The following is a 19,652-nucleotide window of genomic DNA, read 5'->3' as shown; positions in this document are numbered from 1 at the left end:
TTGCCACTGACTGATCTGGAGAAACTGGATCAACAAATACCTGCAACATAAAGTTGCATTTTGTACCTTCTAATTTTGAATTTATTTTCTTTGAATTGTCGATCGACAGGGTGTCAGTTTGAGAAAGTGGTTTCTGTTGTAATCTACAATGAACCTAATTTCACTCTGTTGTTTACATAATTATGTACAAGGAGATTTTAAAAATAGTTTTATTTTGTGTTTCTGCTCTGTGTTAATTATCTATTGGCTCGTTTATCAAAAGTTGTGTAACTTGTTCATTCAGTACCCATAGTCATTATATCTTCAGTACAGCCAGGGGTCAGTGTTGTCTTTGTATCTGTTTCTTCCGTAAACTAAACATACTGTAGTCATATGAGGGACAGTGCAAAGACCCGCAGACAACACATAATAATCATATAATCTCTTTATTTAAGTCCTTCTTTTGCCATTGTGTCTTTAATTTTATCATGTCAGGCTCCTCAGACTTACATGTAATGAAATGTACATTATCTTGGCTGATAAAAGTTTTGATTGTTCAATTTTTCTACATGAGAGATGCTCTTCTGAATAAAACAAATACCTTTATTGACTTGTGTAACCAATTAAAACATTTATAAATGCCACCAAAGCAAACTAAAAATGACGTGGATGAAGGTAGTAACAAAGATATTGTGTGAGAAAGTAAAGAGATGTAGGAGTTATTTAAACAGTCAAGTTGTTCAACTCGAGGATTCGATACTATAAAAGAACATCAAATATGGAGAATGAGGCTATTTAAGACACAAGACTCAACCGTATGCCTTACTTATTAGTAAAATAAACAACATTTATCTGATATGTGCTACATGCTAGCTGTAATGATGCTTCTTGAAAACGAAGGCCGTTAAAACTATGTCGAATTTGTATAATGATTGATAGAAACATGCATGCCGAACAGACAGCTGTCAGAATATGTACGAAGGACAGAAATGTCTGGTTTTTGTAAATATTTTATAACCTGACCTCTTTTAGGAAGCCTCAGCCCAAACCTCTTCCAGATTTGTTTGCATTATGTATGCGGCAGTGTGGACCACTCTCTCTCTCTCTCTCTGGCTGGCATCCTTTCAATCTCACGCTCTCTCTTTTCCCTCACACTTACAATACATACATAATGCACTGCAGTCACACACACACACACACACACACACACAAACACACACACACACACACACACACACACACACACACACACACACACACACACACACACACACACACACACATTCTGCATTCAGCCCACAACTGCAGTGTCCTCTGGGACAGCGAGCGGTGACATCACTGGTAGAGGGGCTGTCCCAGCATGGCACAGACCCAGGAAAGCTTTACGTCTGCTTCTTGATCCAGATATTCATGGCTTGTACAGAAATAAAGTCAATGTGAGAAGAAAAAAAGTAGTATGACATATTCGCAAAAACAATTCCAAATGTTATTTATCAGATTGGAAGAAAAAGACAAGGACTGACATGATGAAATGGAACAAAATCATTCCTATAAATGTTTGATATAAATGATTTTGCATTTTTCAGATCATGTGGAGGCCTAGATTTCGCTAATCAGATTTTTTCACACGCAGAATGACAGATATCCAGGAGTACTTAATAATAAAACCCCTTCCAATCCAGTTTAACCCCTCACTCATAGCTTTGCCCCTCGCCATATGGGCTTACAGCACAGTCAGCAGACTATGCAGGCTGCAGTGAAGGTCACTGAATAGATCCAAGAGTATGGAACAGGAATGAAGGCTGGTATGCTTTATAAATAGCCTGCCTGTGTGACACACCCAAACCACAAACACGCACTTACTTTGAAACATCCTAATATCTTATTTCTGATTTACCAGGAAGTTGTCTTACTTTCATTACAAGTTGTATTCGTTTCCACAATGCCCTTTTGAGACCGTATCGTTGACAAAAGGCAGCCAATGGGAGCAACCGTGGAGCAGCAATGAAAATAGAAGCCAGTTAAAGCCTTTATGCTTATTTTAGACACTGACATTTATCGTAACCGTAATACAAGCAAGTTGGTTTTGACACAGAAATCAGGGTGAACCAGCAAGAAAAAGAGAATGAAATGAATGGGAGTCAAAGCACAGCAAGTTTGTCCTGGCTGCTGATTGTGTGGCACAGACACAATACAATGCAGATGAACACGGAAACCCAGAGAGATACATACATACACTCTGATATTGTCATACAATCTACCTAGGTTAAAGTTCAAGTGGAAAGCTGCGGCCGACTGGCTAGTGTCTGTAAGAGGAGACTCAACTTAAAGAGAATTTCACGCTTGGCCGTCCAACTTGGACTCAGAATCAGTGTGTGAGTCTGCTGCTCTGTGGAGAGAGGAACCTTAAAACCATGTAGTGGAAACAAACAACATACATTTCTAACTAAGGGAGCTTCTCCAGGTTACTTTCAGTCACATACTGCTGGTTGTCAATGTTGACCAATGTGTTGCTTAGGTAACTGCATACCTTAGTTGAGATGATATGTGCATCCAACACTGGACCAGAGAACCTCCGGACAAATATCCATATCCAGAGGATGACAGTTAAAGGGATAGTTCAGTAGTTTTGAATGCATAGTTAGTCTGTTACCTTATGGAGATGATTGTCAGAGCAGTCATTTTAAGTAGTTTTGAAGATATGTAAGTCGGCCTTGTGTTGTTGCAGATGGGGCCAACATAATAACAGTTTTTCGGAAAATGTGTAAATGTTTAACCAAAGCAAAACTTGTTAAATTGTAAGATCAATTATGGATTTTTTCAGCCGTTTATATTTGCATATTTTGCGTATTTCGGCCATGTACTACTTTGCCAACTCGTTTTGGTGCTTTTTTTAGTAGAAAATACATTTTTATTTTTAGGATGTTGATTTGAAGGCTTTGCTCTCTCTCTCTCCCCTCTGTCACAGTCCTCACACGTTGTATGTGAGGACTGTGACAGAGGGGAGTTTTTGGATTAGACCAATGACTCAGTGCTAAGACATTTGCCTTAACAGAGATCAACCATTGGTCCAACAGTGGCTTAACTGTTTAGATGTGACTGTTTAGATGTCACTGTGTGTGTGTGTGTGTGTGTGTGTGTAGGTGCGTTTGTGTGAAGGCCTATGTGAGATATAGAGAGACATACAAAGAGAGAGTTATCTATAAGTAGAGTGTACATGGTGTCAGTTGTAAGTCTTGTGTCTAAATTAAGGATTGCCTTTCAACCTTACAAAGTTCAAACACTTCTCGCTGCCACGTTAGCACTAGTGAGGGAGCGCGCTGCACATATACTCCATACAACTCCCAACATGACCCTGGAGATCACATTAACATTACCAGTAACATCTCATGAGGCATCTTCTCCAAAACTGCTAGTTCTGGTTGGTTATGCACTGTGTGTTTTCAGCTCTATATGCAATTTTGACAGCAGTGTTTTGTGTTAATAAGTTATCCGGATAGGTTTATTAGAATCAGACACACAATTAAATACATTCTCGACAGCCAAGGCTTTTAGCGTAAACAGATTCTCCGTGTGATGAAATATTTGTTATATCTGGCTCTCTGCACGAGAGCAAACAGTCTAAAGTTCCATGAAAACACACCAGAAATCACCTGACTTACAGGTGGGCTGACTTCCGTTCACCCCATTTGAAGTGGGTCAAATATGTCCCAGAGGTCTTGTTTGGCTAATAGGCATAGCTTTGATTTTGCGAAAGGTTTCGGAGTCCAATGCAGGGGGGGGGGGGGGCGCTTCATTCAAACAGTGGCAGGTTAGAGAAGGGAGCATGTTCTTCAGAACTGCCAATGAACCATTAAGATCTAATTCAAAACCCACCACCTCTTTAGAACTGCTTATGGGGTTATCCTATGAAATAACCTCACAAAACATTCCCACTCCTTGCAGTGCTGTTTACTCATTTACAGGACTGGCAAAATACTAAAAGTGCATAAGTGTGAGTGTGAAACATTCACTATCCATGGGGTCCCTAAACTGGAAGATGAACAGCACCCTCTTTTCAGACGCAGCACAGTCCCCTTCAGCACAAAGCCGAGGGGAGCTGACAGGCTGGCATGAAGATACGCCCGCTAATGACACCTTCCCTGCATGAGCCACCTCTGAGCCAGCTGGACTCGAAACAAGGTCACCATCTTGGCTTTTAGTTTCAATCGCAGACTTGTAAATAAAGACAATTTAGGCATTGGTTCAAAGAGGCCCAACAGGACCCCGCAAGACTGAATGTCTGTGCTAGGCTATTTGTTTGTTGCAACAGCACTTAATGATTCACAGAGGTTCAGAGAGCAACAGCACACCAATTGTACACCTTGGGGCTAGATTGAAAAGCAATAAAGTGGACCTGCCATGTTGAATTATGAATCCTATTCATTTTCAAAAATAGGAATTTGGAAAAGGGGATTTTGTGAAAAAAAAAAAAAAAAAAAAAAAAACTTTAATTCATTAAATGATTCAGCCTACTTGAGTAGATTTTAGTCACTAAGATCACTTAAAAATATATTTTCCAATGTTGTATCTCATATTAGAACCAAACCGCCTCCAAACATCTGGCATTTTACGTAAATAACTTCCATAAGAAACATATTCCCAGGTGTGACAGAAGATTTCTTTATTTGGTAAACAACTACACCCTAATGACATTCAAGAGTAGCATTATCATTCACAGTTTTGCATAATAATATACAATCTAATAATAATAATAATCTGCTACAATCTGCGATATCTCTCTAGTCTACATGGATTTAAAACAAACTTTACAGCAGTGCATCAGCTTTTAGAAAATAATTCCCACAATGTAAGTAATCCAACAAAAGAAAATGAGGACCAACACAACTTTTCAATAAAAGCCACACTTTTTTGTTGATGCATCACAACACATTAATAGAAAAAAATGTTTTAAAGGCACATCCACATAACAGTGGGACAATTATTGCATGCAAAAAGTTCCGCGAGATATAAGCAGCATCAGAGTTCAAATATATCACAGTTTAGTGGTAAACACATTAGAATGCCTGATATAACACCAGTCATATAGTATACAGAACAATTATTGCTTTGATTATTGCTGTTGTAAAAGTGAACAATGTGCATTTATACTTATATATTGTTGAGGATTATTCAAGCAGCATATGGACGGTAAAATACAGTCTCCTTTTATACAAATTCTACACTTGCATTAAATCACCCACCGTCAAAGAGGTGGAATTTGCATAATCATTTATAGTGCCAAAGTAAAAAAAGGAATATGTTTTATGTAATGCTTCCGTCTTTTGATACTGGCTTAATCATTTATCGCTCAATTATCTAAGAAAAGTTGTAGCGCAGTTATCATGGTGTTTGAAATGTATAGGTCAAAATAGGTCCAGTGATCTGGGCTATATAATCAAAAGTTGTAAAACTGTTCTTTCAAGACACTCTCTTAATGTGGATCAGATTCAAACTACATGTTGAACTTGAAAATCGGTATTTTTTTTTCTTCAATTAAGAGAACGGTTTAGTGTTCTAGTCAATAATGAATTGTCAGACAGTAATCAGAAATGCCCACCGCAAGTTCTCAGGGCCAATTTTGAAAAACTCATTATTTCCCCCCCCAACACTTCAAAATGTAAAGACATTTCATTTGCATTTATATATAATTATTGTCTTGACCACATATACATGCCCAAATGCATTGATTTTCTGCCATGTGATTGGCTGATAGTTATTTACCTTTATAAGCAATTGAACAGGTGTACCTATACCTAATAAAGTGGCCGGTGAGTGTATACAATAGAGAGAAGCAAAACATTCCGATTTAATTCCAATACTTACAACTGAAAAAAAAAATTAACCAGTGAGATTTGAGCCCTTTTGCTTGAAAAATGAACATAACTATTAATCGCTGATCAAAATTGTTGTTACATTTCTGAAATTAGACTTATCGATTCACAGCTGAAATAAATGTATTTGCTGCCAAAACATATGGTTATGTGTGGCATTGACATCTTAAATGTTGTGATCCACTGAATTTGCCAAAACACAACAATGCATTTATGACATTGTGATAAGTGTCATTTGAATCGAATTAAGGCGAGACACGGCAGGCAAAAACATCGTTTTTTTAAGCACTGGTCAATTTTGAGATTTGTGTCTATTTAGCTTCCATAACATGTCTTCTTTCATACTAGTATGGATAAAATGTCCAAAATATACGTTTTAGGTGTTTATTTTACTAAACTTTGACTGCTTGCGTCTGTATTTTGCTCCTAAATTCGTCAAAAGTGAGCATTCTAACGTAACATACAGCACCGCGACCGCTGTATGAATCATAATAACCATGGTACTGTTGGAAAGCTCTGAATCTCAAGAACAACGTTATCTGATCCAAATATGGTCATTTCCTTTGTATCAGTAACCAATCGTGAAAGTGTGAGGAGGGATTCAATGCTAGGAAAGCGACCTCATTGGCTAATGCACATTTCTGACGATGTGATTCGCTAAAATGCATCACGTGATGCTAGCCCCGGGTAGCTCGAAAATCACAAAATAAAATGGGGAAAACGTCGAAAATATGCCAAACCAAGACAAAAAAAACACTTAATCAATTGGCTACGGACATTACATGATCGCCATTTGAAGGGGAGAAGTGTTAAAGACATGTAAATCACGCCGATCACGTCGGAGAGACACAGACTGTCAGACGATCAGAGGGGAGATGGTGGGGAGAGAGAGCGTCTGTGCCGACAGGAGCAGGTTGACAGACAGTGGCTAATAATGAATTAACCACGTTTAAATTAGCATGTGGATGTAAATGTTACTATGCTATGGTTTATATATGTTAAGCAGTGGTAGGCCTATATGGCATTGAAGGGTGTAGGGCCTAATTCAATAAATTACTCTAGCTATTATCAGCAGAATTCACGTTTTTATCTTTAACGGCCGTTTTCTCAAAATGAGCTTTTTCCAATACTCTGCGAAAGATATCTCAACTTCTAGACCACTGACATCAACCAAACTTTCTATGATCATTCATAGCACTATTTTAAAGGTTTTTACAGAAGGATTTGTTAATATATTGTTAATTGTCTGATTTATGATACATTTTCCTCCTAAAAACATGCCGAAAATGCATTTCTAAGACATGTACATAGTCTTTTTTGATTTATTAAATGAAAAAAGGCTGTATCCAAAATCTGTTGTGTAAAAACTTTAGAAACTAATATGTGGTTAAAATAAAATAGAGATTTTAACTCTGGCTTTATCCAACATCTCAAAATCTTTCTCGAAAAATTACCCAAATTTACGCATAATTGGTTAAATATTGCCATATTTGCATATTTAATAAAATATTAAAGAAAAACATGTAATACAAAAAATGATTGTGTTTGTGTCAGTAATCAACTGGCAAAGTTTCATGATGATATCTATAAGTTAAAAAAAAATCCCTATTCACCTGGGGTGTCTCGCCTTAATCATAATAACAGAGGTCTGTTCAACTAACTGTACTTGTACCTGTTCAAATGTCCAGTATCAAAGCTAGCTTTACATGACTCTTTCAATATTTCTCTTGCCTCACCTCTTACAAGATTCCCCACCATTTGTGCACGAGCAGGTCGTCTCCACAGCCCGTATCAAGGAGGCGGTTGCCACATTCCTCCCAGCGACACACCTCCCCCTTGTCCAATACCACAAACTTCCACTTCACATGGCTCTCTGCAGGCAGGCTGACCACCGTGGTCCAGTGCCCGTCCTTGGCCCTCTCTAGCGGAATGAATCCCTTCCAGTTTCCCAGCTCCTGCTGGTTCCCAGTGACAGCCACCATCTGGTATTGAGACTGAGGGAAATAATGGACGTAGAAGGTCACGTTGACATTTTGGGGCATGGGTGGGACTGCCACAACCTTTTTGGTATTTTCCATGTTTTCATCAACAAGGGAAAGAGTGCTGGTTTGTTTGACTTCAGTGGTAGGTGGGATTTCTGTTGCATCTGTACAAGTGGTGTCTGTTACAGCAGAGCACTCTTCAGTGGGAAACTGTTTGTTTTTTGTGTGGTCTTGGGCAAATAATGGGACAGAGAGATTCATCAAGGGAAGGTCTTCTGAGTTATTATCATCAATCCATTCGTTACAGTCCATAGTCGCCTCCATGATATTGATTTCTGTCGTTTCATGTTCCTCCTCTTCCTCCTTCTCTGCTTTTGTTTCCTCTTTATTTTCAATACTGTTTGCTGCCTTCTTGTCATCAATCTCTAAAACCTCAACAACGGCTTTCATGTCAGTGCCCTTTTTCAGCTCAGCGGTAACGGTAGTAAAGCTGGCAGCAATCTGCGCCGCAACCTGATCCATCTCTATGTGGTAACTATTCTCAATATCATGGCCTAACATGTCCTCATTGGCTGTAAATGATTCCAAGTTATTCCAATCTGTGGGCTCATTGTGGGGTGGCTTTGAGCAAAGTTGTGGGTAAGGCCCGAACACGATGCCTGCTGTATCTTCATTAGGGACAGATATAGGTTCATCATCGGCAACAAGGCTGTTTTGAGGCTCGATCAGTCCCTCAGGCCGTTTATCATAATCCATCACTGAAAACACCATATTTTCAACAGTGCCCAACTTATTACCAGCATCTTGCAAATCAGGGCTTACAGCCATGCTTGAAATACCACTCTCTTCCCCAACACCAATAGATATGGCATTATCACTCTGCTCAAAAGACAGCGAGTGAATTTGACATATTGGAGGGGTAATGTCTTCAGTCGTGACAGGAGCAGTGACATCAGGAAAGTTATTTCCCATCTCCTCATTTTTATGATCACTTGTTTGTTCTTGGCAGGACGCCAACATGTCAGTCTGAGATATTTCTTCAGACATTAAAGGCAAAGTAATGCTAGCATTATCACAAGCGGGTTCTTCAGAGGCAGAATTAACAGTTATTTCACCAATGGTTTCAGTAATTTCCATGTGGTCACTTTGTTGGTCTTGGCAAATGGATTGCAGGTGGGGACAAGATACTTCTTCAACTGTTGCAGAAACAGTGATGTTTTCAGCTGTATCAGGATCAGCAGCAACACTAACCTCTGGGCAGGACGCCAACATGTCAGGGTGAGCTGTTTCTTCAGACATTAAAGGCAAAATAATGCTAGCATTATCACAAGCAGGTTCTTCAGTTGCAGAATTAACGCTTGTCTCATCAACAGTTTTAGAATTTTCCATGTGGTCACTTTGTTGGCCTTGGCAAATGGATTGCAGGTGGGGACAAGATACTTCCACTGTTACAGAAGCAGTGATGTTTTCAGCCGTTTCAGGATAAGCTGCAACACTCACCTCTTGGGAGGATGCCAACATGTCAGGGTGAGCTGTTTCTTCAGACATTAAAGGCAAAGTAATGCTAGCATTATCACAGGCAGGTTCTTCAGTTGCAGAATTAATGCTTGTCTCATCAACAGTTTCAGTATTTTCCATGTGGTCACTTTGTTGGTCTTGGCAAATGGATTGCAGGTGGGGACAAGATACTCCTTCAACTGTGACAGAAGCAGTGATGTTTTCAGCTGTTTCAGGATCAGCTGCAACACTCACCTCTTGGGAGGACGCCAACATGTCAGGGTGAGCTGTTTCTTCAGACATTGTAGGCAAAGTAATGCTAGCATTATCACAAGCGGGTTCTTCAGAAACAGGTTTTACCCTTATCTCAAACGTTTCAGTATTTTCCACGTGGTCACTTTGTTGGTCTTGGCAAATGGATTGCAGGTGGGGGCAAGATACTTCAACTGTTACAGAAGCAGTAATGTTTTCAGCTGTTTCAGGATAAGCTGCACCACTCACCTCTTGGGAGGATGCCAACATGTCAGGGTGAGCTGTTTCTTCAGACATTAAAGGCAAAGTAATGCTAGCATTATCACAAGCAGGTTCTTCAGTTGCAGAATGAATGCTTGTCTCATCAACAGTTTCAGTATTTTCCACGTGGTCACTTTGTTGGTCTTGGCAAATGGATTGCAGGTGTGGACAAGATACTTCTTCCACTGTTGTTACAGAAGCAGTAATGTTCTCAGCTGTTTCAGGATCAGCAGCAACACTCACCTCTTGGGAGGACGCCAACATGTCAGGTTGAGACATTTCTTCAGACATTGTAGGCAAAGTAATGCTAGCATTATCACAAGCAGGTTCTTCAGAAACAGGTTTTACCCTCATCTCAAACGTTTCAGTATTTTCCATGTGGTCACTTTGTTGGTCTTGGCAAATGGATTGCAGGTGGGGACAAGATACTCCTTCAACTGTTACAGAAACAGTGATGTTTTCAGCTGTTTCAGGATCAGCTGCAACACTCACCTCTTGGGAGGACGCCAACATGTCAGGGTGAGATATTTCTTCAGACATTGTAGGCAAAGTAATGCTAGCATTATCACAAGCAGGTACTTCAGAGGCAGAACTAACGCTAGCCTCATCAACAGTTTTAGAATTTTCCACGTGGTCACTTTGTTGGCCTTGGCAGATGGATTGCAGGTGGGGACAAGATACTTCCACTGTGACAGAAACAGTGATGTTTTCAGCCGTTTCAGGATAAGCTGCAACACTCACCTCTTGGGAGGATGCCAACATGTCAGATTGAGCTGTTTCTTCAGACATTAAAGGCAAAGTAATGCTAGCATTATCACAGGCAGGTTCTTCAGTTGCAGAATTAATGTTCGTCTCATCAACAGTTTCAGTATTTTCCACGTGGTCACTTTGTTGGTCTTGGCAAATGGATTGCAGGTGGGGACAAGATACATCAACTGTTACAGAAGCAGTAATGTTTTCAGCTGTTTCAGGATCAGCAGCAACACTCACCTCTTGGGAGGACGCCAACATGTCAGGCTGAGATATTTCTTCAGACATTGAAGCAGTAAAGTTATCGTTATTTTTGGGGCTTTCAGGCTGGTTTTCTATCTCATGAGATGGCATCTGAGAGCCAAGATTTGTACAATCAGTTTCTTCTTCAAGAGATGGGGATATTGTATCTTCTTGATGTGGTGATGACAAGTCTGGAAAATCTGCAATGCCAACGTTTTGAGCATTGATGGTGATACCCGATTCGTCATGAGTAACATCCTTTCCGGGTATGCTCAAACAGGCTAGAGCAGGGATGGCTGCCACATTTGAACTGCCACATTCTTCGCCAAAGGCAACATTGTCGCTAGTCAGAATTTTCTCCTTTTCTTGATCAGCTCCATTGTCAAGAATAATGTCCTCTTGATAACAAGTAGGAACACTTTCACTCTGCTGTATAATCTCCGCGTCCTGCTTTTCGAAGTGTGGCAAGTCGGCGTCAAGTTTGATATCTGTAAGTGTGCTCAAGGGTTCTTCATCAAGGAGTTCTTCAATCACTTCAGCAGCTACACCAAAATCACTTTCCTGCATGGCCGGTGTCCCATTGTCGGGCACATGATCACACTGGTCCTGTTGTGTAGATGGCATGTTTGTTTCTTGTTCAAATGTAGAGGACCACATCTCATCTTGTATAGTTGTTTGCTGGTGGTCTACACACTCCTCTTCTGCTTCCTCACCCTCATTTGTCCGTTCCTCTGGAGAGAGGTGACTATTGGCGGAATAATTACTGTTATCAATACTATCTTGATTCTCTTCCTCAAACTCCTTATCTTTACAATAACTGATGCAAGGGTCAGGTACATTGTCGATATGGATGAAGTTCTCCACACAGTCGGACTCCAGGGTATTTGTCTCCAGTGTGGTTGTATTTTCTTGAAGTCCATCAGCATCATAGCTTTCACTTACATGAGGGGTTTCCTCTTCTTGTCTGGTTTTCTCATCAGATACACCCTTTTCTGTAGTCACATCTTCCTGGCATTCTGCCATTATCACCTAGACACAAAAATAGAAAGTTAACATCTTCATGTCGAGCTTTGGTTGACAGTAGACAAAATCCATAAAATAAAAATATAAAGTACAGAAGTATAAACCAGACACAATTCCCTGTGTTCTCCTATTCTGAAATCACAGGAGTGAAGGAGGTCTGAGAGAAATGTATACTGTATGTAGGTGAGAGAAATATTCCCAAGGGATTGGTGCTCCAAATTGGGAAATTCAACTAAATTGCGTCCTTTCAGAAAGTTAAATGAGAAGCATGCCAACCCTCTCACATCTGTCTTCTAAATATGGCTGTGTACAAAGTTAATAAAACTTACCCACCAGCACTTCCAAATATTGATAATTTGGAAAACTGATTGTGGTTAGCGTTATGTGCTTTTCTATTCTTTGGCTTGGTGCAGTGACTTCCTTGAATATTGCTGTCACCCGAGGTTGCCAGGCGCACATATTTTATTTTACACATTTATAGTGGTGAGCTTAAGAGTTGCTGGTGGATTGATTTGTCTAACCTTTTGGACAGAGCCAGAGCTAGCTGGTTCCCACAGTGTTTCTAGTCTGTGTGCTTAGCTAGGTTAACCGTCTCCTGGCTTTGGCTAGATACTGAGTGGACAGACTATTCCTTTAAAGCTGCATTCATTGACTTTTGGGAGCAGAAGAACTTCACAACAAGCTGAAAATCATAGTCATGTGATATAAAATCCCATTCAACAAGTAGTTACAGTAAACATTAACTCATCCAACATGTCATGGAGGAACATTTGCATTCACTTTGCTTGATGTCTCTGGACAATATTACCTCTTCATTGAGGGAATTGTAAATTATCTGTGTAACCTCACACATAGTAGACTAATGGCTGCTTACCTTCTCTTCCTGCCCGTGCGTCTCCTCAGTTATTGGCTCAGGCTCCTTCAAGCAGCTATGATTATCATGGACCTCCTCTATCACATCTTCGAACACGTTCTCTGTTGCAACCCGCCGGCAATCACCAGCTTTTTCCACAACCATTTTAGCCAAGGTGGAAGTATCACTTTGCAGGCTCTGGTTGGCCTCTTCTACATACGGCTCTGATACTTTGTAATAATCCCACACGACTGCCATTTCCTCTGTGCCGTCCAAAGCGGTGTGCTTGGGGTCTGGTACTTGTATTTCACTCTTAGGGGGAGAATAAGGTGAAGGTTTCTTCTCAACAGCAGCAGCAGCCTGGCGGTGCCTGATTTTGCGATCACTCTGAATCAGATCAACATCTTCCTTCACATACGATAAGTCTTCATCACTGACGTCTATAACAAGATAGAAAAAGGCAATAATGTTATACAGTAAAGACAATGAAAATCCCAAACACAAATATAATTGATGATTATACATTAAAGCCACTACGAGTAACTTTGTCCGTTGGCGGCCCCTTTGGACAAAAGCGGTAGTACGTTTACCACGCCAGCTGTCGTAAAGCCGTTTTCTAGAGCGTGCCGGTCGTGCCAGTCCCAATTGATTAGGACGCAATATAGTGCATGTCCATGTGTTGAAAGCCGTGAGGGCACGGACTCTTTTCGGCTCCGTGAGAGTGGTTAGTGACTCTGCATCAACTAATGCCGGTCAGTGCCACACACGCCTGATTGCAATGAGTGTCACCTAACTACTCTCTCTCACGGAGCTGAAAGATTACGTGTCCTCACATAAAGCGAGAGACGGCAGTTAGTATGGATCACGATGAGGTAATGTGTTTAGTTGTTGTAAATAATGACTATTTCAGATGAATAATGGTCATCTGATAATGGTGAAGCAAAGTAAACTTTGTGTTAGTACCAACCGCTCATTCATTTAGGAGTAAATGAATGAGCAGTCTAGTTCACTCCCGTGTAATTGTATACGTTGCTTGGCAACACCCTCGCCTCCTTCCGCCCGCCTATTACTCTCCCTTTTAGCTTTTCTTCATTGCATTTAATTTTTTTTCTTTTATGGTTCAGCCCCGTTATCAGTCATTATGACGACAAATAACTGTCTCAAACAAGGCTCCCGGTCCCCGTCCCTCACCTGGTGGGATAGGCAGGCTTCTCAAATCGCGTTGCAGCGCTACACTGAAATCTGCGACCAATACGGATATGTGACCATCGAGCCTGCATGCGCAAACCGAAAATCGGACTGGGTGTGCGACCAGACCAAACGCAGTAATAAAAACTATATAAGAACGTCTTTCTTTGCACTGATGGTCTCGTTTGCTGTTAAAGGTCATTTATGATTATCAGAGGAAACATGAGGCTGTTTAAAAGATATTTAAATGTTACTCGTAGCTGCTTTAATGTTCTTTTTAGTTTAATTTCTAGATTGCTCTCCCTTTTATTTAGGTCTGATTATATAACCTTAAAAGTAGATGAGGTCAGGGCTCCAGACTAACTTTTTTCATTGGGTGCACCGGTGCGCCTAACTTTTTCATCTAGGTGCACCAGCATATATTTTGGGTGCACCAAATTAGTGCTGCATGAATTGGAGAAATGCGATTATAGTGGCCAATATTGCGATTTGCGACGCAATATAATAAATGGTAGGCTATTATGATTCTACTTTCTTGGTTTTCAAGGAAGATTTGAGAATATTGACAGCTTCGATACCTGATCTCAATTTAAAACAAGCACATATTAAGAATCAGTGAAAATATAAAAAATAAAGCTTCTACTAGGCCTATATTGTTTTCAAAATAATAAAAATTATAGTTAAAAAATGTAATAAAAAAAAAAAATACTTCCCCATTAAAATAAATGCATTCCTCCAAAGACAATAGTCTCTATAAGCATTATCGAGTCTCCTTATCGATCCGGGTCTTTATCGATACCACTATCCACACTTTTCTATTATTTTGTTGAAAGATAACTGGTATTATTGCTTTAATTGCCCATAAGATGATCAGAGCTCAAGATAGGATGTTAAACAGGTCATAATTCCATAGTTAGGCTACTATCTATTTTATATTGCTGAAAAAACAAGTTTTTCACCAAAACTGTATTATTAAAATTTCTCTCCAAAAACCAAAAATTATTATTTTTTTGTTACATTTGAACACACCATGATGACCTTTTATTTACCTTTGCCTAAAATTTATATTACCGAGGTGACCTGAACACAACACATTTGACACCGTTAGCAACTTTTTTTTAAGCTAACTAGCTCTATATCACATGCTATATCCTGCTGATTTTAACATGGATTTGAAAACTGGATAACTATTTTTAACTGACAGGACTTTCTACACCGTCCGGTTGTATGATAACTACCGCTGCTTTGAATGACTGTTGATGCGCACGGTGCCGACTCTCCGAGCCCGTCTGCAGCAGCAGCTGTGCGCATTTGCGCATTTTTTTAAATTTTTTTGGACTACAGGTAGACGGATACTGAGTTGAAGGAGTTTTTTTTCAACCCAAAGACAGTTCATGGTAGGCAACTCTTTTATATGCCTTTGTTTTCCGTCACAGTTCAGCGTGGATGCTGCTGCGCGTCGGCGTCCATGTTTGTTTACTCTGCTGTCGACTCGGCAACCGTCTTGCACGCCGTGTAGGTGCGCGCGCAGATACACACACACACACACACACTGTCAGAGGGGCGCTACCAAAAAGACGAGAGCAGCAGTTGGAACGTATAGACACACGCGCGCACATTTATCCTACATTGAATCGCAATCGCAGCAGCCAATTTTGCGGTTATGTAATTGCACTAGCTGCTCACATCGCAATTAGATGAATCGTGCAGCACAACACCCAATATTACATTTAATATGACGTGATCAATTTCAGGTGCACTGGTGCGACCAGTGGAAATATCTGGTCGCACTCCACAGATTTTTGGGCGCATGTGCGCCCAAATTAGGCGCACTCTGGAGCCCTGGATGAGGTGCATGCATCTGTAAATAGTTGTAAGTGCTAACTAATCTATAGGCATTTCATTTAAATTGTAAATTAATATTTGATTAGATGAATATGTCTTTGCTGGTTTACAGACGATATGCATTGTTACTTTGCTTTTTGTCTCATCCACCTGAGGACCGCTGAAAATGGCAGGACAGCAGAGGATCTAATCAATACAAAGCTTTGTTTGCTGCATGTCACTTACATGTTTTGTCCTTGCCGTACACCATTGTTTGTTTGTAATGATTTAATTTGAATTGTGTGCTCCATGCCAAGTGCTATGGCCGTGAGCCGTAATAAATAAATGAAATTAAATGAAACATATAATGCATTCATTTACTTATATTGACTATTCATTATATTTCAGTGTGTCAGTAGCTGAGCCTATACTTATTATATTATTGGATTATTATTAGGGATGCATTAGTGTGCAGGCTAAGCTTCTTTTTGCTATTGGCTATTATATATGAGCGAGACGGGTGTCGGTTTGTGGCGTTCTCTCTTCTGATTGGATAAAAATTTCGGGATCCTCCAATACGTTTATTTGCCGATTACATGCAAAGCAGGTGACTGAGAGATCGGCTTTATAAAACGCGCACATTATGTAAGTGAGCACTGTATGAATAAAGACGGATTTAACACTTATATTAACATAAATAAACCGCTTACTTCACCTTTAAACTAAAAGGCTAAAAGTATAAATGGTGTCTCGAGTAAATAGTCAATAATAGTGCATTTAGGCCTAATGTAGGCTATTACATTATTCGAAAGCAAACATTTACCTACAATACTATAGTAATTTAATATTTTCTAGAAAAGGTTTTTTCTGATCAGTATGATGTCATATTTTCCTATTGGCCCTTAATAGTAGGCTATGTTATTATAGCCATAGTATCAACTGTAACTGTAAACTTAGGCTAGATATGATCTGAAGTGCCATTAGTGCTTAAAGGCTATAGCTGCTCTTTAATTTTTGATATTCAACATAATGAACCATCACATAGCCTTCAGGCAAATCTATTATTTTTAATCTACACAATTAAACATCACCTACATACACATATTTCTATAATCCTGGTGACATGTGTCTTATTGCCTGATGCTTTAATTTTGTGGACCGTTTTCATATTTTTTTCGTAGATACAGCGTTTCCTTCAAAAATATCCACAGGCACCACAAGAAAAGTTATTTTTCAGTTAAAAGCCACAACCCAAACATTACATGTAGAGATTTGCAGACCCCTCTTGCAGCATCTGGGACAGATGTGCATGGTTCCACAATAAGAAGAAAACTCAGTCAACATGGCTTCCAAGGGAGGGTTGCTGAAGAAGCCTCTGCTTTCAAAAAAGAACAAAACTGCTTGTCACAAATTTGCCAGAGAACACCTGGAGATACCTGAAGTCTTATTTTGTGGACAGATTAGTCCAAAATTTAACTGTTTGGTCATAACCAAAACCGCCATGTTTGGGCAAAAACGCAACTCTGCCTACTACCAAGAGAACCTTCTCCCAAGTGAAGAACGGTGGTGGCAAATGATCAACAAATCTCCAGATGTAATGTTTGGGTTGGCTTTTACCTGAAACATTCCTTTTCTTGTGGCGCTTGAGGCTATTTTTGAAGGAAGTCCACTTCTAGGCAGATGTTAAGTCACTCTAGGCTCTCCATTTGTAGATGATTTGCCTCACGGTGGACCGATGGAGCTCAAACTTTTTTTATATGAATTAATAGCTGTCCCGGACAAATGTGCAACATCAAAACGCTATTCCTGAGATTTTTCCCCTTTGAACATGTCTGACCTGTATGGGTTCACTTTGGTGGGCCTAAACTGACCTGGTTTTATCTCCGTTTTATCTAGTGCCACCCAATTTCTCCACCCAGTGGTGCACAATTAATGTACTAGCACGCGCGATGTGTGCTTTTGCATGGTCATAACTGCGCGAAAGGCCGTGATCTGCAGTAAATAAATGTGCACATGTGTCTCCAAGCGTTTCTCTATCAGCTGCTCTGTGTATGCAGCTTTGTGCGCGCGATTGTACAGCAGTGTAAGTGTATGGTCCATTATTTGTATTTAGTGTGTCTGCATAATATTGCACCAGTAGAACTTTGTATTGTCTGCATGTTTGCACAAAATCTGTACCTTCACATAGCAAACAAAATTGCACAATTGTAAAGTCAGTGTCTGTAGTTTTTTTGTATTCAAATAAGCAGTTTATTTCTGTACTGTGCATTGGCATCTTTGAGCAAAATACAGCCAAAATTTTCACCGCGGCGCAGTGACCCCTTGACAAACACATTTTGGGGGGGAAAACACTGTAGTGTAAGGTGTTGCACTTAGAGTTGCCTACATTTATTTCTATGTTTTTTGATAAGCTGTTGCACTCTTAGTAAACCTAGGCCTACCTGTATTTTGACAAGCTGTTGCACTTAGAGTACATTTATTTCTATGTATTTTGATAAGCTGTTGAAGAGTTAACTTCAGTTTTCCTGAACTGATAAGATTGTTAAACACTTAAACAACTGGCAGCCTATGTTAATCAAATAGGGATTATTTTTGATAAACTGGTGAACTCTATTTGATAAAATAAAGACAATATATGCACTCCTATATCGTTGTAGTGTTTTACAGTATATGTAGCTATTGATGTGATGCTCATCAATTTTAGGCATTTTTTTCCGGCCCCTCATTTTGGATAATTTCCACCAACCGGCCCCCATTCAAAACTAATTGAATAGCCCTGGTCTATTTCATCAATCAGTGTGGCCCACCTGATTGTCTTTACCTTGCTCGATTGAAGCAATGCAGCTCAGGGTTCACAAACCTTTGCACATACAACAGTTGTCAAATAATTTGTTTTAACAATTGATTTCTTGAAAAGATAAATTTTGAATTGATAAACAAACATATTATTTCATATACAAAATACTGGTATTGATACAAATGAATTAATAATGGTTAAAATAAATAAAATTCCAAAAGGCTCAAGGGGTTCACAAACTTTCAAGCAGCACTGTAGGCTACATCTTTTTTTTTTTACCTGTTGACGACAAGGAGCTGTGCAATAATTCCCCGCGGCTCGGTTGAATCACCGACGGTTCTCTGTCTTCTACCCCGCGGCTCTGCCCATCACTGTCGGCGGCTGCGGCTTCGGCTGTGGCCTTCCTCCGCCTCCCCCTCACGGTCCGGTAGATAATGACAATTGCCAGCACGGACACCATCGCTATGACAGCCAGAGCCACGGCGGGACCGTGTCGCCCGATCATGCAGAAGAGAGAAGCCAGATCCATGCGTCTCCCCGCCGCCGCCACGGTGCTGCCGCTCTTCCTCATCTTGTTCTCGGCTCCCTACTGAGAAAACAACGAGCCCTCCTGTGGTGAGTTGTATCCGTGTGTCCGTGAAAAAGGCCCAGGCTGGACGCTACCGAGCCTACTGCTGCGTAATCCGCTGCTCTTGCCTCCACGTTTTCAAGCAGTGTAGTGACTGACCTCTTGTTGCTGCAGTCACATAGCTGCAAGGGGGTGGGGGGGAGGGCGCAGGTGCGGGCTACTCATTGGCTGACTGGATCACGGGGACCCCGGCATTCATTCATGAAAATGGAAAAGGAGCCTGTTTGTGCTGGGTGGCTGTTCTCACACAGACGTTTGTGGCGCCATTCATAATCATGAATTAGTCATTCAGATTCAGATTCAGATTCAGAAAACTTTATTGTCTGTCGTAACAGAAAATCGTCTATGACGTGGCTCGACATACAAACACGATGATGTGGCCGACATCAAGGATAACTCCTCTCTGGCTGCCTATTATCTACAGGTCAACACCATGATGCTGTGGATTAAAGAGAGCTCTTTGGAGCTCAACATCTCCAAGACCAAGGAGCTGTGTTGTGGG

At 40.4% G+C, this 19,652-nt stretch overlaps 1 protein-coding gene across 1 annotated transcript; it reads right to left on the bottom strand.

The window, feature by feature from the left end:
* Nucleotides 1–10,194: 10,194 nt before the first annotated feature.
* On the bottom strand, nucleotides 10,195–19,185 carry LOC307265065 (uncharacterized protein; the record flags this gene model as incomplete). The annotated part of the gene is made up of 4 exons (XM_080046635.1): nucleotides 18,802–19,185; nucleotides 12,735–13,153; nucleotides 10,835–11,866; nucleotides 10,195–10,281 (listed from the first exon to the last, which is right to left on the bottom strand). The coding sequence occupies exons 1-4, from the start codon at nucleotides 19,091–19,093 to the stop codon at nucleotides 10,195–10,197; spliced, it is 1,830 nt and encodes a 609-aa protein (XP_079902761.1). The 5' UTR covers nucleotides 19,094–19,185.
* Between the last annotated feature and the right edge of the window lie 467 nt (nucleotides 19,186–19,652).

This window comes from Ammodytes marinus (genome assembly GCF_949987685.1).
Source record: "Ammodytes marinus genome assembly, chromosome: 18".
NCBI lineage: Eukaryota > Metazoa > Chordata > Actinopteri > Uranoscopiformes > Ammodytidae > Ammodytes > Ammodytes marinus.
The sequence above is the reverse complement of the archived record's forward strand: the minus strand, read 5'-3'. Positions and strand labels throughout refer to the sequence as shown.